The 25130-nt window shown below is 38.9% G+C and overlaps 1 protein-coding gene across 1 annotated transcript; it reads right to left on the minus strand.

Annotated features, from left to right (window-relative positions):
• Window positions 1–295: 295 nt before the first annotated feature.
• On the minus strand, window positions 296–22953 carry LOC137276381 (uncharacterized). Its single transcript, XM_067808221.1, has 6 exons — window positions 22930–22953; window positions 17156–17210; window positions 16433–16525; window positions 6199–6318; window positions 5044–5157; window positions 296–870 (listed from the first exon to the last, which is right to left on the minus strand). The coding sequence occupies exons 1-6, from the start codon at window positions 22951–22953 to the stop codon at window positions 296–298; spliced, it is 981 nt and encodes a 326-aa protein (XP_067664322.1).
• Window positions 22954–25130: the final 2177 nt, after the last annotated feature.

Raw genomic sequence — 25130 nt, forward strand, 5'->3', positions numbered from 1 at the left:
AGCAATATTCCAGATATATGGCTCCGGTCTGTAAGGTAGCAAAACTCAGACAACCCATTGATCAACAGCATGAACAACGATCTACGCAATTTGACGGTGCCATGAGTCAGTGATCCTGACCACCGATACTCTTAGTCCCCTCTTACTTACGTCAAAACAAACCCATGGTTAAAACGCTGTATTTCTAGCTTGAACATTAGTGACATTTCCACCGTGACAAAAGTAGTATTTAAGAGAATACAAAACTTCAGTTGCGGTTTGTATGAGGTGTATTCTTGAAACTGAGACTGACAGATTACAAGTTATAACACGTCTGATAGATGGTTCTCTCCTTGATTTTATCAAGGGCCAAATCGTTACTTATAGGGAAAATATGACCTTGATAGGGAGGTGACGCAGCCAAGCGTATGGTAGATTGGTCAACGTCCGTTGTCACTGGAACAACAAAGACAGTTGCCTCTGCATGAAGCTTGATGATGTTACTGGCAATGACAGACACCTGACTACTCTTGCCATCCGTAAAAATGATAACTACATTTTCAGCATCTGGGCGGTCGCCGTTGCTTTCGACAAACACGTCAGATGCAGCCAGTCTGACAGCATCACCAAGAAATGTTGAACCGCCTTCGTAATGGGGAACTTTAGCAGCTTGAACGGCAGCTGTTTTGTTGTCCGTGTACGACTTTAGAGGGAATATCACCCTTGCCATTCCCGAAAAGGTCATCAGAGCCACGTTTACCACGCTGGGCTCGATGTCAGAAGAACTGACCAATTCAACTTCAAAGTCCTTCATTTTCTCGTAATGTGCTCCCGAAATGGATGTAGAAACATCATCTATGAGAAGAATGTCCATTTTGTCTTGCTCACAATCTGAAAAATAGAAGGCATGGTAAGTGCTCAAAGAATGTGCCATGGACGTGATTGTTTCTTGTACAACCAATAGAGGGGAGAACAGTTCACATCAAATGCCTTCCGATAGATTAAGAATGAAATCACATAGTCGTGCGGCACACACATATGCACGTGTGCACAGATCTTTCCGTCCGGATAACTGGATCATTTTTCAATGAAAATCTATGGGAATGGTTTCAAAATTCGCCGTCCGAGTCCGGAAGCGAGGGGTCCGGCTAAGCGAGTACAATTAATGAACGTAAGTTTCGTCTCACGTAAAAAGCGTCCGGAAGACGGGGTTTCAGGATATGTTGGGTCCGAGTAAACGGGGTTAGTTTGTATTACCTTATTTATGCCACAGCAGGTCAATCTATAATTGAGCAAACGTTCTTAAAAGCAGTCTAATGTATGTCACTGTGATTACAAACTGTGACTCAGGTCCCAATTTTTCACTAATTGAACCTTAGAAATGAGCCTCAGTATATACGATGGTGCTGTATAGTTTTGATCGGATCAGTGATCTATATAAATGAAGGAGGAAGCTTGGTCCCATCTCCACTTTGAATTCGAAGCAACTGTGAGCAAGTCGAGCTCCTTCAGTTATCTGGCTTCAAGATATTTGATATGTGGCAAAAAAGTCAAATGCGAGTCAAAGATGAGATCATAGACTTTAGCTTCCTTCACGACGTTGATGATGTGGCATTTAATGATAATTCGGGGGCCTTATGGACTTTGTATTTCCTACAGAAATGCATACAATTAGATTTAGAAATTAAAATTTTTCTAGACACCATTTATGAATTTTGTTCAGACAAATTGGTAACTGTCTCTCAATAGATCGCTATTTTTACCACGACCCGAAATATGAAAAATATCCACAAAAAAGATCCGTCGATTAAACCAGTTAAAACCTTTCACAAAACGATTTATTATGTTAACGCTAACTAGCGTAACGGACAATATACTGCCTTGTGGGACACTCTGATCCTGATTTTAATGATTAGATAGGGTTGAACCCACTCACAACTTGAAAGTGTCAGTCGCTTACAGACTGTGATATGAAGTGGACAACAATTAATATCGCGACCAAAATCATGTGAATCCTTTAAAATTCCTTGCTTTAAAGTATTATCATATGCTCTCTCAAGATCAAAGACAAGATTGATAAATGGTGTCTTGAAAACGGCTTTAAAATTTTCTAAATCGAAAACAAACTGCATACATTTTTCTCGTAAATACAAACCACATAAAAACCGAGAGACATCTCTAGATCGCACGCCAATTAAAGTTGTGAAGGAAACCAAGTTCTTGGGTCTATTCCTGATTCACACGTAACGTCTTTACCACATATTAAATCCATTTAAACTAAATGCCTGAAAGCACTAGTACTTGACTTGTTGAAAGTGATGTCAAATTCTAAATAGGGAGGGGATCAAGCTACCCTTCTCCATCTATATCGATCACTCGTGCGATCTAAACTTGATTATGGCTCCATCGTCTGTGATGGGGGCTACAACAGCATCCTAAAACTACCAGATTCTGTTCACCATCAAGGTCTAAGACTTTGTCTTGGGTCCTTTAGAACCTCACCTGTTGACAGTCTCTACGTAGATGAACCATCTCTTACACAACGCCGTATAAAATAAGCTTTACAATATATCACAAAACTATTCTCTAACGCATCTAACCCATCTTCTCTAACGCATCTTCAATCCTCTCCATGAGGATTTGTATAAGAAAAAGTCTTCTCTTGTTCCGCCTCTTGGGCTCAGAATATAGCCATTTATTGCTGCTGCCGGCATTGAGCTGGAAAATATAGCTCCTTCCCGACTTCTTTTTTCTCCTCCTTAGCAGTTGATTAGGCCTCTAGTTGACCTTACATTAACTACATTTAAAAGATCAGAAACTAATGAATTACAATACGAACAAGAATATCATAAATTAAAAAGTAAATATAGCAATTACAAATCCTTATTTACAGAAGGGTCCAAGGATAGTGGTGCAGTAGCTTGTGCCACTGTCACTGGATCTAGGACAATATATTCTCGATGTCAGTTCTATTTTCACAGCTGAAGCTAACGCCCTATTGACAGCTCTTATTTATATTAAAAGACACCCTAAACATAATCTATTCACACTCTATTTCTTGCCTTCAGGCTATTAAAATATTTCTTGCAAACATCCACTTTTAAAAGAAATTATTGAATTGTGTAGTGATCTTGCTACTGACCAATACAACAACGTCCTTGTTGGTTACCCAGGAATCTCTGGTAACACATTTGCTGACCTTGCTGCTAAAGCAGCACTCAACAAATCTGTGACACCACTTCGTATTCCTTACACTGATTATAAAGCCACCATTTGATCTTGTATACGTGATCTGATGCAACAGAAATGGGACACCCAGGTCGGTATCAGTAAATTACATGCAATGAGTGAGTGAGTGAGTGAGTGAGTGAGTTAATATTCAACGTCACATCGGCAATATCTCAGCCATATCTTTTCGAGAACATTTAACAAAGAAGAGGACTATATGTGTATTCGAAAATCTGTCGGCGAAGGACAGTAAAACAACTGGAATATCACAATTTGAATGAAAACCATCGTGGAAAGTTAAAACTAATATCACTATCGGACAATACAACCTAAAATCAGGCTATAGATTGCCAACAACTGAAGGTAGACTTACAGTACCTTTGTTACCTGCATGGAACCTAGTTGGATTTACATCATCCCTTCAGCTGTTAGCAATTTAGACAAACCTTGTAAAATAACACTTATTCTACGATTAAAAACGAAAACTACGAAAACTTAAATTCACATCGAATGTTTTGGGACTTACGTACCCTCTCAGGAGGACAATCATTTTACAGTACTTCAACCCCCTTTGAGGATACAGTCACTAACGATTTGAGTTACTAATTTAGTCTTCCAATTATAAAATATTTATCTATTTACAATTCATTTGCCAAATCAAATTCTTTTATAAATGCAACAATTAAACGAGGACTACTATTGCCAGAAAGATCCTTCATGGTTCGTGAGTTAAAATAATGATCACTTGTGATGGAATACTCAACACAGTCAAGCAAGATATGGTTGACTGTGATTCTTCATCACAAGGGATACAAAACGGAGGATCCTCACCTTTAAGCAAATATTCATGTGTATATTTTGTGTGGCCAATGCGACATAGTCGCATGATGATATCTTCAAATCTGGACTGACAACCCAAGTAGGTGTAGCCAATATAGGGTTTTATAGCATGTACTGGTAATTTATTGATGCCTACTTGAGTTTCCCACTTCTTCTGCAATAGATGACGGATGTAAAAGTTCTAATGCTGGGTTTGTAGTCAGAGTATGGAAAAAGAAGTGATGTCACAGATTTGTTGAGCGCTGCCTTGGCAGCAACATGTCTGGGTAACCAACAGGGGACGATGTCATATTGGCCAGTTGCAAGATCATTAAACAATTCAATAATTTCTATTAAAAGTGGTTGTTTACATGATACGTTCTTAATCGCGTGAAGGCCAGAAAGAGAGTTTGAACAGATTATATATTCCTTATGTTTAGGGTGTCATTCAATATATTTTAGGGCTGTTAATATGGCGTTTGCGTTAAAATAGAGCTGTCATCAGGCAATCGTGAAGATACTGTATCATCCCCTAGAGTGGAGACCATGTCAGCATGTATCTGTGTTGGGGACATCCCTTTCTTTTGCAAGTACTTGATGACTGCCCTGTATTCAGTTTTGTCCATTTCTGATGATTTCAGAGGGTAGGTTTACCAAAAGAGCTGTAGTTGAGATAAAGCTATTAGTACGTTTGTAGTTCTTGTGTCTATGATTCACTAAATGATTGTCCTCATTGGTGGCAAACACCTGTCTCTACCTGGTGGGGAAAAACCACTCAGGCTGAGAACTTTTCAGCCAACCCTCGTATTGCAAAGTTAATTTTATACGTCGCCGCTCAAGAGATGGTTCATCAGCCTCGAAGTACAGGTTGGCAACAGGTGAAGTTCGAAAGGAGCCAAGACAAAGTCTTAGACATTGACGATGGACAGAATCTAATAGTTTCAGATTGCTTTTGCAAGCTCCACCATATACTCTACAAATTTCAATGCTTACGAAATAGCACTAAGTTTCACTTACCACTTTCACATTTATGTCCAGTGAATCCGACCTTACATCTACAACTGTAACCGTTGTTACCGTCATTCTTCAGACAGGTCCCTCCATTCTGACATGGTGTGCTAATGCATGGGTCTTCCGGTAAGATAGTAGATACAGAAAGTGAAAACACACTTTTTAATATATTTTGTTTCTAATATTGTATAACTTGTATGCGTTCTTCCGCGAGCGCTACACAATGAAATATTTCAAATATATATACCGTTGGCATTCATCCGAATAAAATTATTGACACAAAATTCCCAACTCTCAGGATCATTTATTCTAGGAACATCCGATACATATAAAGATAACTGTACTTTAAGAGAACTCAGTGCTTATCATCAATTTCCCCGATACAGCACCGCTGACTTCTCTATCAAGCCAACCGAATACTCAAATCTCTAGGTGATAATATTACATCGACCTGGGCATCACCCATAACACTCATTCATTTTCAGAATAGCTGTAGGTTTTAATGTTTACTTCATTTAAATTTAAATTTAAATGTTTACTTCATGTTGAACACGTCCTTTTGCCTCCTACCATATGTTCGGAAAGTTATTTTTCATGTTCCACAATTTATACTTGCAGTGGAAAACGGTGGCCACACAAATACTCCCTATGATAAAAGTCTCTGCCTTTACAGCCACTCTGTTGGCCTAGAGTATATTGAGGACGGGCTCCATGTCCTACCTAACTCTGGTAAATATTCAGAAGTAAGAAAAGTGTTTTACAAACCATCCAACAACTAAATATTAAGCAAATTGCCATATGAACAAGTAAATCTTTACCCACTACTCAGTATGCATATACTATTTATTTTCCCATTGCTCAATGTGTGGTTATAGAAAACAATTAATCAAGATGCTGTACTATCAGATACTAAGAGTTCATGCCATGTAATACCATTGTAATTTCCCAACGTTTTGGACCTTATCTGTCGTACTTCAGTTGAACGTTGACGAAGTTAGCTCACTGTTCTAACTTGAAACCCCTCAGATCATTCCTGAGAGCAGACCGATCTATATCAGACTGTTGCATACGAGAGTACTATTCATGATTTGATGAGTTATAAGAGGATACAGACAGTCTACAAATTTGAATGCTGATTAAAAAGCAATAAGTTTCACTTACCTCTTTCACATACGGGTTCAGTAAATCCGATCCTGCATGTGCATTTGTAACCGTTCTTATTGTCATACCTCCGACAGGTTCCTCCATTTTTACACGGTGAGCTATAGCATGGTTCTCTCTCTAAACAGTAGATATGGAAAGTGAAAACATACTTATTCACATATTTTGTTACTATTATTGTATAATATATATTCTGTGTCCTTCCGCGAGCGCTACGACCCGTGAAGGTTCCGGGGTAGAATAGCCCTTCAGCAACGCATGCTTGCTATTAAAGGCGACTCAGCTTGTCGTAAGAGGCGACTAACGGGATCGGGTGGTCAGGCTAGCTGACTTGGTTGACACGTCATCGGTTTCCAAGTACGCAGATCGATGCTCATGTTGTTGATCACTGGATTGTCTGGTCCAGACTTGATTATTTACGGACCGCCACCATATAGCTGCAATATTGCTGAGTGCGGCGTAAAACTAAAACTCACTCACTCACTCCGCGAGCGCTACACAATGAAATATTTCAAATACATAGCGTGGCATTGATCGAAATAAAATTATCGAGAGAAAATTCCCAACCATCAGAATCATTTCTTCAAGAAACTTCTCATACAAATATAGATACCTTTACTAAAGCCACCTCCCCGCGGTGGGTGCTATGTAACGCTGAGAGCCCTTCAACCCGTTGTAGACCCGGACATATTTGCCCCACCAACCCGTTTGCCGTGGGTTGCGGCTCTGTGTCGGCGGAGAAAGGGATCCTGGTGGTTGAGAGCAATAGAGGCCTGCAACTGTGTTCCTGTTGCCTGATACACCACCTTGGCCCTGACTTCATCTAGACGGGTGGTTCAAAGGGCCCGCCTCAACCATTTGGTTGGTCATGCCAAGCCCTGTGCATAGATTATAAATATATTTATCATTGCACTAGTATGATTTGGAATTGATGCAATTGTGGTCTTGGCTTGAGTGTCGTAAACATTTTTGCTTTTGAATTATGTTGTTTTGAGCTTTACCTAGAGTCTTATGCCCAGAAGGTGTCCTTGGTATCCTTGGTTTCTAACATTGTCCTCGTGATACTCCGTGGTGAGTGGGGAGCTCGGATGATGAACCGTATTACATTAACCATAGCTTATGAAATTCCCTCTAAAATAAAGACGTCCACTTAAAATTGATCCTTTTGACCACTGACCATAGACTGTCTCCATCGATTGAGTATTGGCCACGTTTCCTTGTGATTGAGACTCCTGACAAGACACCATTAAACCTGAACCCTGTCGCAGTTTCTAAGGGTATTCAAGGTATTGCTGGGGATGGTAAGAACATTAGACGCTTACGTTTGGGTGCACTGCTAGTTGAGTGCATTGAGAAACAGCACGCAAATAATCTGATGAGTATTGAATCTTTTGTGCGCATTCTGGTCACGGTCTCTGCTCACAAAACCTTGAACACAAGTAAAGGTATCGTCAGAGTTCGTGAACAATTGTTTGCTGATATGTCCGAGTGAGTGAGTGAGTTAGTATTTATGGTCACATCGGCAATCTTGCAGCCATATCGTGACGAGAACACGTAGTGAGTGAGTGAGTGAACTACAATTTAACGTCACATCGGCAGTACGAGAACAAGTAATACTGACATTGTAGAATGAATGAATATAAGAAAATAAAACCCTGTTGACAACGAACAGTAAACACTAGTAAATATCACAGATATCCATTTAAGACTAGTAATTAAATCTAAAACAGTTTAACTATAGTGAACAATACAATATAAAAATGGGCTTTGGATTGCCAACAACTGAAGGTAGATCACCATACTAGGGACCATGGGGACGTACATTACTTTTGCTACCTGCATGGACCCCAGCTGGATTTACACCATTTCCTCAGTTGTTAGCAATTTAGGCACACATAGCCATACATTTAAAAGAACACATATACTACGATTAAAATGGCGGAGTGTTTGAATTTACTTTGAACGTTTGTCGACTTACGTACCCTCTCAGGAGGACAATAATTTTACAGTACTTTAACCCCCCTCGAGGATACAGCCACTAACAATCTTAGTTACTAATTCAAAATTCCAATCATAAAATATTTATCTATCTACAACTCATTTAACATATCTAATTCTTTTAAAAACGCAATAATTAAATGACTACTGTTAGTGTTAAAAAGATCCTTCATAGTTCGGGATTTAAAATAGTTATCCCTTGTGATGGAATATTCAACACAGTCAGGCAAAGCATGCTTGACCGTGATTATTTCATCACAAGGGATGCAGAACGGAGGATCCTCACCTTTCAATAAGTATTCATGAGTATATCTCGTGTGGCCAATACGACATCGTCGCAAGATCACCTCTTTAACCCTGGACTGACAACCCAAGTAGGTATAACCAATATAAGGTTTTATTGCATGTAATTTATTGATACCCACTTGGGTGTCCCACTTCTTCTGCATCAGATTACGGATATAAGATCTAATGGTAGCTTTATAATCAGTCTATGGAATACGAAGTGGTGTCACAGATTTGTTGAGTGCTGCCTTGGCTGCAAGATCGGCCATTGTGTTCCCAGAAATGCCAACGTGGCTGGGTAACCAACAAAAGACGATGCCGTATTGGCCAATAGCAAGATCATTATACAGTTCAATAATTTCAATTAAAAGTGGTTGTTCACAAGAAATATTTTTAATAGTCTGAAGGCATGAAAGAGAGTCGGAATATATTATATACTGTTTACTTTCGGCTGTCTTTGAATATATTTAAGAGCTGCTAATATGGCATTAGCTTCTGCTGTAAAAATAGAACTATTGTCTGGTAATCTAGAAGATATTGTCCTGGATCCAATGACAGTGGCACAAGCACCTGCGCCACCGTCGTTGGATCCATCTGTAAATAAGGATTTGTAATTGTTATATGTATGTTTCAATTGATTATATTCTTGTTTATACTGTAATTCATACGATTCTGATTTTTTAAATGTAGTTAATGTTAGGTCAATCTGTGGCCTAACCAACTGCAAAGGGGGAGAGAAAAGAAGACGGAAGGGAGCTATATTGTCCAGCTCAATACCAGCAGCAGCAATAAACGGCTTTATTCTGAGCCGAAGAGGTGGAACAAGAGGCTTTTTGCTATATAAATTGCTATATACAGAAGATTGAAAACACAGTTATATGCAGGGTTTGATTCGTTAGAGTATAGTTTTGTGATATATTGTAAAGATAATTTGATACGGCGTTGTGCAAGAGGTGGTTCATCGGCCTCAACGTAAAGACTGTCAATAGGTGAAGTTCGGAAAGACTCAAGACAAAGTCTTAAAGCTTGGTGGTGGACAGAATCAAGAAGTTTAAGGTTGCTTTTGCAGGCTCCACCAGAGACGATGGAGCCATGGTCAAGTTTAGAACGTACGAGTGATCGATATAGATGGAGAAGGGTAGCTTGATCCACTCCCCATTTAGAATTTGACACCACTTTCAATAAGTCAAGTGCTTTCAAGCATTTAGTTTAAAGGGATTTAATATGCGGTAAAAACGTTAAGTGTGAATCAAAGATTAGACCCAAGAACTTGGCTTCCTTCACAAATTTAATCGGCATCCCATCTAGAGACAGTTCAGGGTCTTTATGTGGTTTGTACTTAGGACAAAAATGTATGCAGTTAGTTTTTGACTTTGAAAATTTAAAGCCTTTTTCAAGACACCATTTATTTACCTTGTTTAAACACAGCTGCAGTTGACGTTCAATGGTATCCATATTTTTACCACGACAAGAAATATTAAAATCATCCACAAATAACGATCCATCAATTGAATCGTTTAAAATTTAGATAAACTGTTGATCTTGATGCTAAAAAGAGTGACGGACAAAATACTGCCTTGTGGAACACCCTGATCCTGATTGTAATGATCAGACAGGGTAGAACCCACACGGACCTGGAATTGTCTGTTATTTAAAAACTTGGCTATAAATTCAGGCAAACGACCTTGCAAGCCGAAGTCATGTAAATCTCTCAAAATGCCATATTTGCAAGTAGTGTCATATGCTTTTTCAAGCTCATTAAAGATCAAAAAAGATCCTTCATAGTTCGGGATTTAAAATAGTTATCCCTTGTGATGGAATATTCAACACAGTCAAGCAAAACATCATTTATTCATTCCCACTTGGGTGTCCCACTTCTTTTGCATCAGATCACGGATATAAGATCTAAACACTGTAAGGAATAAGAAGTGGTGTCACAGATTTGTTGAGTGCTGCTTTAGCAGCAAGGTCAGCCAATGTGTTACCAGAGATTCCAACATGGCTGGGCAACAACCAAAAGCCGATGTCGCATTGGCCAGTTGCGAGATTATTATAATTTAATAATTTCTTTTAAAATTGGATGTTTATAAGAAATATTGTTTATAGCCTGAAGGCAAGAAAGAGAGTCGGAACAGATTATGTATTGTTTATGGTTAGGGTGTCTTTGAATATATTTAAGACCCGTTAGTATGGCGTTAGCTTCAGCTGTAAAAATAGAGTGAGCGAGTGAGTTAAGTTTTACGCCACACTCCAGCTTTATGGCAGAGATCTGTAAATAATCGAGTCTGGACCAGACAATCCAGTGACAACAACATGAGCATCGATCTGCACAATTGGGAACTGATGACAAATGTTAACCAAGTCAGCGAATCTGACCACCCCATCCCGTTAGTCGCGTAAAAATAGAACTGTTGTCTGGTAATTTAGAAGATATGGTTCTGGACAGGCCACTGCGCCACCGTCCTTGGAACCATCTGTGAATAAATAAGGATTCATAATTGCTATATTCATGTTTTAGTTGATTATATTCTTGTTTATATTGCAATTCATTAGTTTCTGATTTTTTAAAGTAAATGTTAGGATGACTTGTGGCCTAACCAGCTGCCAAGGATGAGAAGAAAGAAGACGGGAGGGAGCTTTGTTTTCCAGCTCAACTCCGGCTGAAGAAAGAATGGTTTAATTCTATGTCCTAGAGGACATAGAATTCTTGTGAAAGAAATCCTCATAAAGCTGATTGAAAACACAGTTATAGGCAGGGTTAGATTCATTAGAGTATAATTTAGTAAAGTACTGTAAAGCTAACTTTATACGACGTTGAGCAAGAGCTGGTTCATCAGCCTCAACATAGAGACTGTCAATAGGTGAAGTTCTAAAACACCCAAGACAAAGTTTTAAACGTTGATGATGGACAGAATCTAATAATTCTAAGTTGCTTTTGCAGGCTCCTCCATAGACGATGGAGCCATAATGAAGTTTACAACGCACGAGTGATCGATATAGATGGAGAAGGGTAGTTTGATCCCCTCCCCATTTAGAATTTGAAAGCACTTTCAACAAGTCAAGTGCATTCAGGCATTTAGTTTTAAGGGATTTAATATGCGGTAGGAACTTTAAGTGTGAATCAAAGATTAGAACTTAGCTTCACTTTAGTTGACGTGCCATCTAGAGAGTTCAGGGTCTTTATGTGGTTTATATTTACGAGACAATGTATGCAGTTACTTTTCGATTCAGAAAATTTGAAGCCGTTTTCAAGACACTATTTATTAATCTTGTTTAAACACAACTGCAGTTGCCGTACAATGATATGGATATTTTACAACCACAAGAAATATTAAAATCATCCACAAATAACGATCCACCAAATGAATCGTTTAAAACGTTTGATAAACTATTTATCTTTATACTAAAATGTGTGAGAGACAAAATTGTGGAACACTCTAATTGTAATGATCTGACAGGGTAGAACCCACGCGTACTTTGAAATTGTCTGTCATTTTAAAAAGTAGGCTATAAATTGAGGCAAACGACACCGCAAGCTGAAGTCACGTAAGTCTCTTAAAATACGATATCTCCAGGTTGTGTCGTATACTTTTTCTACATCGAAAAAGATAGACACAGTGTCATCAATAAAACGTTCGGATTTAAGGTTTGCAGCACACAGTGTTTCATATAAAGACCGGTTAGCCTTTTTAAAATTCCGCCTTGATGATGGAGGCACATCAGATGGAGTTACAGATTGTTTTAGTTTAGTAGGAAAATGGTCACTTCCACAGAGGTCATCGTCGACTGACCATTCAAATTCATTTAGTAGTTCTGAATTTGTGAATGACAAATCGAGAGCAGAATAGGTCCCTGTACCAAGGTGTAAATATGTGTTGGAACCATCATTATAAATACATAAATCATTATCAGAACAAAAGTCCTCCAACAATTTACCTTTAACGTTTGTGGTTACACCAGAGTGGGTTGTGCCCATTTACATCTCCCATTATAATACAGGACTTCGGGAGTTGGTCATGTAGACCTTGAAGATCAGTTTTGGCAAACGTCGAAGACGGTGAAATGTAAAGAGAGCACAGTGTAAACGGTACATGTAAAGTAATTCTCACTGCAACAGCCTGCATGTTAGTAATAAATGAAACATGGCTATGAATAACGTTTTGTCTGATTAGAATAGATGATCCGCCAGTGGCCCAGGTGGAACAATGATATGCATTAAAATGACGAGTCTCAAATATATCTGTTTGTTTTAAATGTGTCTCTTGGAGACATATCACCGAAGGAGTCAAATCTTGGACTATTGGCTGTAATTCATGCAAATGAGTCCTCAGTTCTCTGCAGTTCCACTGCACAATATTATTGGAATAAACTGTCTTCTGGGTGGGATTTATTGGGGATCTACCCCACACGTTTTTGGAGGGCGACAAGCTATGTGTCCTAGAATGGACGTTTTCAGATACAGACCCATATCTGTTGAACAACTGAATTCTATTTTGTGACCCTTTGGGGGCTTAGCAGAATTAAACTTATGTTTACTTTTAACAGTTTGTTGACTATCAGCTGTCGATTGAGTTTCAGAGCGTGACTGAGATGATTTATCATCAGAAGAAGACTTTGATTTACTAAGAAGTGATTCATCAGTCTGAGATGATATAGCAGGCAAAAGCTGTAGAGAGTCGGAACTGACCCAAGTCAAGATAGTCTGGCATCCTATGGATTATATTGTTATGTTAGAACCAGCCTCAGGTGATGTTTTTGCTACTGTAACATAACTTTCTAGAAGATCAGATCTCTTTACCAGTTGTTTTCCTTCAGAAAAATAGATGTTTTGATTAATTTTATTTTTTGTTTATTTCCATTTGCTTTTACCAAATAAGACACTGTTTAGAAAATGATGAATGGTCGCCGGAGCAGTTAGTGCATTTTTTAAAAAATCACTAGTACAATCTTCTGTTGTGTGTGTTTTCTCACCACAGTGAGCACACACAACAGACAATGTGCAAGTAGTTACACCGTGTCCATATTTCTGGCATTTAAAACACCTGAGCGGGTTGGGGATGCAAGTGTCAACTTGAATGTTACAGTAGCTTGCCTTCACTGATTTGGGAGCATTTGAGATAACAAAGTACACAGATACGTATTCGTTTTGATGGTTTCATTGTTTTTCCGACTTGAATAGCGCTTCACGTAAAGCACACCTTGATGTTTCATTTGTGATACTATATCCAGGCCCGACACATCATCAAACAACCGATCACGATCTCCAACGATACCCCCACCTGCTTTCAATGTTTTGTGAGCAGAAACCGGGACCAGAACGCCCAGGAAAGATCCAATGTTCATCAGGCTGGTTGATTGTTGTCTCAACCAACATACCTACCAACATCCCGAACACCCACAGACACAGCAACTTTAACGGCATCCCGTCAGGAGACGCAATCACAAGGAAACGCGGCGAACACTCAGTCGATGCATACGGACTGTGGTCAGTATCAACAGGGTCAATTTCAAGTGGACGCTCTTCTGGGTGGAACCTCACAAGTCATACCTAGTGCAACATGGTTCATCATCCGAGCCCCCAGCCACCACGGAGCACCACAAGGACAATGCCAAAAGTATTCGGCTCTCCAACTTGCTGCACCAAGGACGATACACTCCAGCACAAGAACCACAAATAATTAATCCAGCAAACCGGCCCTCCGGGCACAAAACTCTAGACAAAGTTCATAACTTCAAAATGTATTTCAAAGTCAGAAAAGGTCGATGAATAATTAAGCCAATACCGAAATTGAAAGTCCAAAAGAAATTAGGGCAACGACACATACATAAACCCTGCACAGGGTTCGGCACGATCAGCCGACCGGCCGAACTGGGCCCACTCAACCACCCGTCTAGGAGAAGCCACGGCCAAAGTGGTGTGTTGAGCAACAGGAGCGAAGTAGTAGGCTCCTATTTCCCTTAACCACCAGGATCCCAATTATGCTTTAGCAAAATCGCAGCATCTCCACGGCCGTCAACACCAGAAATGAGCTTCACTTAGTGTCCCCACGTGGGAATATGAACCCGGTTCTTCGGCGTGACGAGCAATGTTTTAACTACTAGACAACCCCAATGTCCCTGGTAATGTAAGAAAAGGAATAGATAATACTATTTTGCATTTCCCAACTGCACTGATCCGCTGTGTGATGTTATGTCGTTCTACCCGTATGCTAACTTGTTGTCTTTCGCCTTTCACATTTTCAGGCTTTGTCACTGACAGGAGTAAGCTGTGATAAATAAGCTGTGATAAATATACTTTGCCTTTTATAAAACCGTTAAATTGTCATATTAGTGTGTACAGTTTTTCAATGTTGTTTTGGATGATTCTTGCTCCCAATGTTGTTTTGGATGATTCTTGCTCCCAAAGTCAATTTAATCAACTCCGCGACAGCAGCATCGGTTACAGAAATATGTAGTTCACTGAAAATGTGGGCCACATTCCTATTTACGAGTTGTGTCTCTACCCGTAGACTTGCTTCTAGTCTCTCTCTGATTCCGTCTGTGTGCCCTCAGTATAGTACGTGAAGATGAAGCTTCTGGTTCCGACTCCTCTGTACCCACGTGTAGAACACCATTCCTGTTGTTACCTCGCTGTCCCTGCTCTCAGAGTGCAGCTAACTTTTGCCTCTGTCTCTTGGTCAGATCAGCGCTGAACTTCACACCATTACTTTTAAACTTTTCTCTTGCACCTCTTATCAAAATCTGGTCATCGGTGTGAATAAATCTCGCTATAATTGGTCTGTCTTTCCCAGCTTGGCGTTTCCCAAGACGATGGGCTCTCTGAATATCCCTTGTGGTCAATTTAATGTCTGGCAAGAGACAATTTATCAGATCCAGGAGTTTAAGCCTAGCGCTCAGGGGACCCTCGTCATCTGTTTCCGTAATGTCATACAATATAATATTGTCCCGTCTGCTCTGTGTTTCGAGTTTGTCGAGATCATCCTCTAGTTGTGATGTTGATTCCATATCATCCTCTATCTGCGTCTCTATGTCCCCCTGTTGGGCTGACAGAGCTATGATATCTAGTTTCGTGATGTTTTGTTCCTCTGTAAGTCTTTTAACGTCATCATGAATAGACTGCATATCTCTCTGCAAGTCTGTTATTTCTTTCTTAACATCCTTCACTTCGTTCACGACATCCTCTAGTGTTACGGGACCAGGATTACTCTCGACATCTCCTGCTAAACAAACAACATCTTTTTGTTTATGTTTACACCGTTGCCAGGTATCAGGTCACAGATATCGGTCACTGTTACACCTATCACGCCGCACGTGGGTTTCATGAGTGGATATGCAGAGCTATATTCTGTGCAAAATGTGTTCTCGCCTCTATATACAACATCCATAGCTTTGATCTGTTTACACACAATTGTACTTACATAGAATGCTTCCAGAATTGAAATGAAGAACATTCCGCAGATCACTAGTATGTAAACTAGCTCCATCGACGATGTCCACGTCGTTTCCGGCGTGTAGGTCTCCATCGTGTCAATTTGTTTATGTCCTCGTGGATGTTTAAAGCACCCAATTCTGTTGCTCCATACCTCAATAGAGACTCCCATCTTTGTAATACACAATCACACAAATTCAGATTATCTCATTTTCAGTGGCCGTGTGCTGGACATGTATTTCCATTACTGACGCATGCGCATCACATCGACATTTACTAGTATATAACAAACGTGAGAAGTGTGATGATCACACATTATTTTTTCGTGAGTCTGTTTATGTTCGGGCTCAGGGAACACAAACAAACATCGAGAGTACATCAACCATAGATTTTTACAGTCGGCAGGATACAACATATGACAATTAAGCTCATAGTTGCTGATAAAAGCTTTTGGTGTAAAGTTGTTTACCAAATACTATTCAAATACCTTGTCAGTGTACACTGAGAGAATTCTTTACTCACGATCACATGCAGCACCCATATATCCTTTGTGGCAGAGGCAAATCCTATTTTGATGGCAGAATCCATTATGGCACTTGATCAAACATCCAGATGCTGTAAAGTGCAGAGTGATGCACATTAAAAACATTGAAAATTCATCTGAATGTAAAACAACATTTCTGAAATAGTAAACATTCTAGTGAGAGTGACACAACAGCAGAGAGGTGTTAGGAAATAAGGAAAAAGTGCCCATTTCGTACATTTTCCGGGGACAGCTAGCGAAATTATCAAATTCCTTGTTTGGGCGCACTGATGACATCAGTCAGATAATACACATCTTTAAGGAATGCACCTGACTGGTAAATCTTCCTGCAACCTCTTGTGGCATATCTATATATGCCTTACAGAATGCATGAAAAGTGGACTCTCTGACAGTCACGGGTGTGTGTGGACAAAAAAAATTGTGTCATTATGTTGTGTAATTATTTCAAAAATTCTTCTTATATATATGCTACTGTACTCTTGGTAATCTCACCACCTACACACACGCGCGCATGTATTACAATAAATCAATTACAACTGCAATAGAGAATCAGCCTTTTTCTCAATATGAGGCAGATAGTGTACTATATATTATTATCACTAATAATATAAGTACGACGTCTGCAAGTTGGCAACGAATTCTTTACTGTTGGTAATATATTGTTTTCCGAAAATGTAATATATGTGAGGATAATATCTCACCAAAACTGATGTTCAGCAGTATAGCAATGGTGATAACGACCGCTGCCGCCACACTCTGTACAACGAGAAAAAGAAAGAGAACATTACAAAGACAATACCATACAAAGTCCTTGAAAAGGTTTAGCCTCACAGAAATGTCACGTCTAAATCAAACACTGCCTAATCTCAAGTCCCAAAGACCCGTGGTAAGATTGTGATCCTGCTACTGGTCGTGGGCTATGTACTGTATGTTGTTGTTGCGCTACCATGTGACCGGTGAAGAACCTGCTGTAAAAGTGACAATACAATAGCCAATAGGGTACCTAGATCTAATTCATCTATTCTGATGTACAAAGACATGTTTCTTATAACTTGGTCGAAAATCCATATAAGAAGATACATTATGCCATTGACGATCATTTAAGCTACAGTGCTCTCTGTTACAAGTGACAGGCGGCCCCTCGTAATCTGTAATATTCTTACCCAACCTGGCAGCAACCTTTATCTGGACATCTTGCCAACTCAGCCAATGCCTAACCTTCATTCTGAGGTACATGGTATGGACGTTCTTCGACCAAGTCCAATGCTGAGGAGATCAACCCTCGATCAGAGACATGATCTAACCGTGGATATAGAAAATGGAGGGGGTCAGGCCAAACCAAATATACAGCCCCTCAAGAATGTAACCACTGTAATCGACATAGCTTTGACTATGACAACCATATCATCCTACACTGTGATTGTTTCATGTCCGCGATTTCTTCTCCAGTCTGATTGATAAACTTGATGTAAATGTCGGTGTGAAAATAGACATGCTCGACGAAGATGATATGCTGGCACTATATCTCGTTGCAGATATACATGAGTTAACTGAAATAATTGACTATGATACATGGGAATACATAATACTGTCATTTTGTTATTTTGTGTGGAATCTAAGGAAACATCTGATCTACATCTATTAAACACAGCCCTGATGCACACAAATTGTACATTGTAAATTATCTCTCGATGAACAGCCTAAAATATGCTTCCATTTTGTTACAAATGTTGTTCCACTTTGTTAGATGTATGTGATGTATTGTAAATGATGTATCTGCGTTTGTATGATCTTCGGATACATCTTTGGAGGACATCCATCCATCCATCCATCAATTCATTCATTCATTCATTCATTCATTCTGCCCCACCCTGCACGAGATGACAGTCTGAAGGAGTAATGAAATGCAGGGAATGTCACGTAGTGATTAAGAGGAGGCGGAGGCACATTTGTTCAAGCGGAATGGGAGTGCCTTGCGTTGGACCTTTGAATTCAGGCATCCCCGTTGGACCAAGAGAGGAAATCTTGTCAACGTTACGCATTTGATTTGTTATACATCACTGTCATGTGTGAACAATACCTTTAAACAGTATGGAAGATTTTGCAAAATCTAGTTTAGAACAGTTGATTGAAGCATGCAACTACATTTACACTAGTGAGCCTAAACCTTTGATGAGTAGTATAGTTGAACACAAGAGTCTAATGATGAAAGAAACAGTAGACTCTTAGAGTAAATGAAATATGTGATAGTAGATTCCAATGATAAATATAACACATAACTGTAGACTCTAAACGTAAATGAAACACATGGCTGTAAACTCTAAAACAGTGACTGAAACAGTAAAAAAGGAAATGGTTTCCGTGTCTGGGGGAACTAAGTTGACCATTTCAGATTAATGTATATTAAAATATATCGAGCATCTCCAACAGGAGATACTAAGTCCTACGTAGGTCTTAGTACTTCATATCTCTTACGTAGGACTTAGTAAGTCCTACGTAGGAGATAATAACTACTACGCAGGAGATACTAAGCCCTCCGTAGGTGATATTAAGTCCTACGTAGGACTTACTATCTCCTACGTAAGAGATATGAAGTACTAAGTCCTACGTAGGAGATATTAAGTCCTTCGTAGGAGATAGTATCTCCTACGTAGGAGATAACGAGACTAAAAACAAAATTCACTGTGGTCCAAATATGCTTCCGTAGGACAGCACCTGCACCTACATCACTTGCATCAATTTGTTTTCGCAAAATTTGGTGCCTGCAATAGTGGAGAAATCATGAGTATGGCTTTGACTTTTTCAAATGCCGTCTGATCACTTCTATCCCAATTGAAGTTTACCTTTTTCCCCAGAGGCTGGTAAGTAGTGATACAATATCTGAGATACTTTGACAAAACTTTCTATAATAGCCTGATATACCCAAGAATTTTACGAGTTCTCTCTTAGACGGAGGTACAACCTTAGCACAAACTGGCTGTACCTGGCTGTGTCCTACAACATGCCCTGAAAATCCAACTTGTGCCTCGAGACGTTAAATATTAGCTCACTCACTCACTCACACTTGGCGACATTCACAGTCAATCTTATTTCAGACAGTGTTTAGAAGAAAGCACAAGGTCCCTTCAGATGGTCTTCTCACTCCATGCTCCATTTGAAGCCTTTCCCTTTGATCTTTTGGATCATATCCCAGACCTTAGATATTGGCGTACGCGAATTACTGCTTGATACACAATTTTGCCAAGGTCGGCGGTTATTTTGAATAAACGTCCGCCGTGCTTTAGCATTTAAGATTTTAAATTCATTCAAAATATGCAGCCTGTGGTGATGGAGGCAGAGAACTATTCCGTTCCTCTGTATTCTAGTATAGCTTGTTTGCATTTGTCATTGAACCAAGGTTTTCGAATATTTGGAATTGCAGAGGACCTTGGTATACACTCGTCAGCAATGAAAGTAACATGTTCTTCATCAGAGAAACGTTTCATGGCATTTGGAACATTACTGAAACTTTCCGGTTTACGTTTACGCAACACACAGCGATTCGTATAAAGGCCAGTTTGCAATTCTTTACTCTACATCACCAAATTGTCCTCTAATGAATCTAACCCTGACTGTTACTGTGTTTTCCATCCCCTCTATGAAGATTTGTACAACAAGAAATCTTCTCTTGTTCTGCCTCTGGGACACAGAATTAAACCATTTCTTTTTTTCGGCATTGAGCTGGAAAACATAGCTATTTCCCGTCTTCTTCTTCTCCCCTTTTGCAGGTGGTTGGGCCACACGTTGACCTAACATTAACTACATTTAAAAAATCAGAAACGTATGAATTACAATATAAACAAGAATATAATCAATTAAAAATTAAATATAGCATTTATAAATCCTTATTTACAGATGGTTCCAAGGACGGTGGCGCAAAGGTTTGTGCCACTGTCATTGGATCTAGGACAATGTCTACTGGAATATCAGATAACGGTTTAAGTTTTACTGCAGAAGCTAACGCTATATTAACAGCTCTTAAATATATTCAAAGACACCCTAAAAATAAACAGTATATAATCTATTCAGGCTCACTTTCTCGGCTTCAGGCCATTAAAAATCTAGCTTGTAAACATCCAGTTTTAATAGAAATTATTAAATTATATAATGATCTTGCTACTGGCTAATACGACATCGTCTTTTGTTGGTTACCCAGCCACGTCGGCATTTCTGGTAACACAATGGCTAATCTTGCTAGCAAGGCAGCACTCAACAAATCTGTGACGCCACTTCTTATTCCATACACTGATGATAAAGCTACAATTAGATCCTATATACGTGATCTCATGCAAAAGAAATGGGACAGGCATCAATATATTACATGCAATAAAACCGTATATCGGTTATGCTTACTTGGGTTATCAGTTCAGATATGAAGAGGTCATTATACGGCGATGTCGCATTGGCCATACAAGTTATACTCATGAATATTTATTGAAAGGTGAAGATCCTTTCTATTCCTTGTGATGACAGAATCCTAGTCAAGTATGTCCTGCTTGGTTGTGTTAAATATTCCATCACAAGGGTTAAGTAATTTAACTCACGGACTTTGAAGGATCTTTTTAAGGATAATAGTCCTTATTTAATAATTTCATTTTTAAAAGAATTAGATTTTGCTGACGGATTTGTAAATAGATAAATATTTTAGTATCGGAAGATTAAATTCGTAACTCGGGTTGTTAGTGACTGAATCCTCGAGGGAGGTTAAAGTACTGCACACGTATTGTCCTCCTGAAAGGGTACATAAGTCCCAAAACATTCACAATAAGTTTAAACTTTCCATTGTTCTTAATCGTAGCATATATGTATTTTTAGTCTTTGGCTACACGTGTCTAAATTGCCAAGAGTTGAGGGGATGACGTAAATCCAGCTGGGGTCCATGCAGGTAGCAAAGGTACTGTAAGTCCCCATGGTCCCTAGTATGGTGGTCTACCTTCAGTTGTTGGCAGTCAATAGCCTATTTTTATGTTGTATTGCCCTGTATAGTTAAACTGTTTTAGATTTGATTACTAGTCTTAAATGGATATATGTGATATATACTAGTGGTTTTAATGTTCTTCGTCAACAGGGTTTTAGTTTCTTATATTCATTCATTCTATAATTACTTCTCATTATTACTTGTTCTCGTCACAATATAGCTGCAATATTGCCGATGTGACGATAAATATTCACTCTATCACTCACTCACTCACTCTCGTCTTCTTTCTTCTCCTCCTTGGCAACTGGTTAGGCCACAATTGGACCTAACATTAACTGCATATGAGAAATCAGACAGTAATGAATTACAATATAAATAAGAATATCATCAATTAAAAAATACATATAGCAATTACAAATCCTTATTTACAGATGGGCACAAGGATGGTGGCTCAGAAGCTTGTACCACTGTCATTGGATACGGAACAATATCGTCTAGATTACCGGATAGCAGCTCCATTTTCACCGCTGAAGCTAATACTATACTAACGGCTCTTAAATATATTCAAAGACAACCTAAACATAAGCAATATATAATATATTCAGACTCTCTTTCTTGTGTTCAGGCTGTTAAAATCGTATCTTGTAAACAGCCACTTTTAATAGAAACTACTGAATTATATAATGATCTTGCTACTGGCCAGTGTGACATCGTCTTTTGTTGGTTACCCAGTCATGTTGGCATTTCTGGTAACACGATGGCTGATCTCTCTGTTAAATCAGCACTCATTCAAAGTATTTTCCATTCTCAGAATTTGCTGCTTTGAGTGATTTATAGTCCGTTTTATATTGTAATATCATTTTATGACAGTATGCTAGTTTTAAATTAACTTGCTATAATCTGGTATTTTTTGCTGTCCGTCGGTGACAGCCCTTTTCTCGTGTGCTTGTTTACGACAGAAATGGTTCTCGTCGTTGCCTTTTTGTTATATTGCCGCTGTTAAACAAAATTTTAACATATTCACTCACACATAGACATTGTGCATATAATACTTTGTACTCCGTGTATTTTGGTCTTATAAGCCCTTTTTTCATTTTGGTTTGTGAATACTTTTCATCATCTTTTTGCGAGTGTTCAAGCAAGTTCATCAAACGAACCCAGTAGTGAACTGCCACCTCCTCGTGGTGGGTGCTGGGTAACGCTAAGAGTTTTCATATTTCATTTAATACCATTAAATAAATTTACATCATCCCTACAGGCGCGGTGATTGTGTCCAGATTTAGCCATAACCTAAAATTTAGTAAGCTTAAACTTACTTCAAATGCATCGTGATTTAAATACCTTTATAATATCTTAACCTTTTGTGGGGAGACAGCAACTATTAATTTAATTCAAACTTTTAGTAATAATCATTTATCTGTTTACAAGATATTAATTTAAACTTTATTCACTTTTTTCTTTTCATAATGCAACGATTAATTGCAACTGAACAATTATAAACAACTGAAAGAGTATTACCTTTTCTGTTCCAGTTGTCATCATCTTCTGATGGTAGAAATGGAGCTAAATTGTGAGTTGAAACATTCTCATATTTATACTTTCCGTGTAAGCACGTGATGTATAAGCAACAGCTTGTGTTGCTAAATATTCATTTTTACAATTGACATGACCGCCCAGCGCATTCACCACTGCTAAACCTCGTCTCCTCATCGACTGCCTGATGCTTGTGAACACGTGGTTGGGGATTCTGCACCATTGCTCTTGCAAGGCAGCACCAAGTTCCTGCAAATACTGAGGTTGGTTCCAAAGACCACGAAGCTTTCTCACAAGTGAGTGAGTGAGTGAGTTAATATTTAACGTCACATCGGCAGTATTGCAACCATGTCGTGACTGCAATATTCACCAATGAAAAGGACCATATGTACATTATAAGCATGTCAATGAAGGGCAGTAAAACAACTAGAATATCACAATTAGCATTAAAACTAGTGTGGAAAGTTAAAACTGATATCATTATATGAACAATACAGTATAAAAACAGGCTATAGATCGCCAACAACAGAAGGTAGATCACCACACTAGGGACCATGGGGACTTACAGTACCTTTGCTACCTGCATGGACCCTAGTTGGATTTACGCCATCCCTTCAGCCGCTGACGATTGTAAGAAGTTTTAGCCAAATTAAAATAACAAAATACTACGCGTAAAAATCCTGGTAAGTATAAACTGACTTTGAAAATTTTTGGACTTACGGAGTCTCTGCCAGTTAAAAAGTGAAATATAAAATGAGGTAAACCACCTCTCAACCCAAAATCATGTGAATCCTTTAAAATGCCATGCTTCCAGGTGGCATCATACGCTATCCCAAGATCAAAGAATATCGATGCAGCATGTTGTTTATTTACTATAGCATTTTTTACATAGGAATCTAAACGTACCAAATGATGGTACTTCTATTCTTCCGAAAACCACATTGAATATTTGTAATTAGGTTACTGGTTTCCAAATACCAAACTAATCTGTTATTTACTATTCGCTCCATGGTTTTACAGACACAGCTGATTAAAGATATCGGTCTGTAATTGGAAGGATCAGTATGATCCATACCAGGTTTGGGTATATGGATTACAATGGCATTACGCCATGAAGGAGGAAAGTTTCCAGATGTCCATATTTTCTCAAATATATCTAAAAGCGTGACAAGACATGGCTCAGGCGTGTGTTTCAGTAGCTGATAATGAATATTCTCATCACCCGCTGATATGTGTCATGAGCTTGCTCAAGAGCAGTATATAGCTAATGTAATGAAAACACTTCATAGTCCTCAACATTATCTGAATCAAAATTAAGTTTTGTCTTCTCCTGTTGTTTCTGATACCTCTGAAACTCAGGGACGTAATTTGCCGATGACGAATGTTTGACAAGAGTTTCGCCAAATGTATTTGCAATTTGACATTTGTCAGTAATTAAATTATAGATTTGGAACCTTTGCCTTTAATTCTGTGAACCGTGTTCCATACATTGGACCCTGGAGTGCGTGAATAAATTTTGGAGATAAAATTCCTCCAAGATTGTCGCGTACTTTGTTTAAAAGTACGACAAGCCTTTGCATTCAGTATTTTAAATCTGTTTAGGTTATGGACAGTTGGGTGATAGCGGAAATATTTCTCTGCCATTTTCTTTGCTTTTCTAGCATTTTAACAGTCTGTCGTAAACCATGACTTTCGTACATGTGGAGTTGTAGAGGATCGTGGTATGCACTCATTAGCAATTACATTTACAACGTCGGAAAATACCTGAATAGGATCAACAGTATCACTGAAATATTCTGGTTTTAGTTTAGATGTGAACTGAGTTTGAAATAAGCACCTTGGGTGGTCTATCAGTCTTTTTCCCATTACCTGTTCTCAGTTTGACAGTACTTTTAGACTTTGAATTTGTTTCAGATCGATTATGTCCTGTAGATTGTGACAATCTCTGTTCTTCACCCTGAACTGTAGATGGCACATGGGCGTTCACATTTGCTTCTGAAGTTTGAGTAGATTGTTTAGGCGTGAAAAGTTTCGGGTTATCGATTTTAACCCAAGTCAGGCATATCTGAGTCACACTTGATGAAGTGGATACATTTTTAGTCATGGTTTCAGAAGGTAATCTGATGCCTTCTCTCAAGAGCATCCCAAACGTGCTCTATTGGACAGGGGACAATGACGACCAGTCC

The sequence above is a fragment of the Haliotis asinina genome, chromosome 1, assembly GCF_037392515.1.
Source record: "Haliotis asinina isolate JCU_RB_2024 chromosome 1, JCU_Hal_asi_v2, whole genome shotgun sequence".
Classification (NCBI taxonomy): domain Eukaryota; kingdom Metazoa; phylum Mollusca; class Gastropoda; order Lepetellida; family Haliotidae; genus Haliotis; species Haliotis asinina.

What these genes read in the sequence shown, in the direction of transcription:
- LOC137276381 (XM_067808221.1), bottom strand. Translation starts at nt 22,953, where the DNA reads ATGATGACAACTGGAACAGAAAAG. An exon ending in TGAACCCGTATGTGAAAGAG is followed by an intron (nt 5,158 to 6,198) that starts GTAAGTGAAACT and finishes TCTTACCGGAAG; the next exon opens with ACCCATGCATTAGCACACCA. An exon ending in TGGACATAAATGTGAAAGTG is followed by an intron (nt 871 to 5,043) that starts GTAAGTGAAACT and finishes TCTATTTTTCAG; the next exon opens with ATTGTGAGCAAGACAAAATG.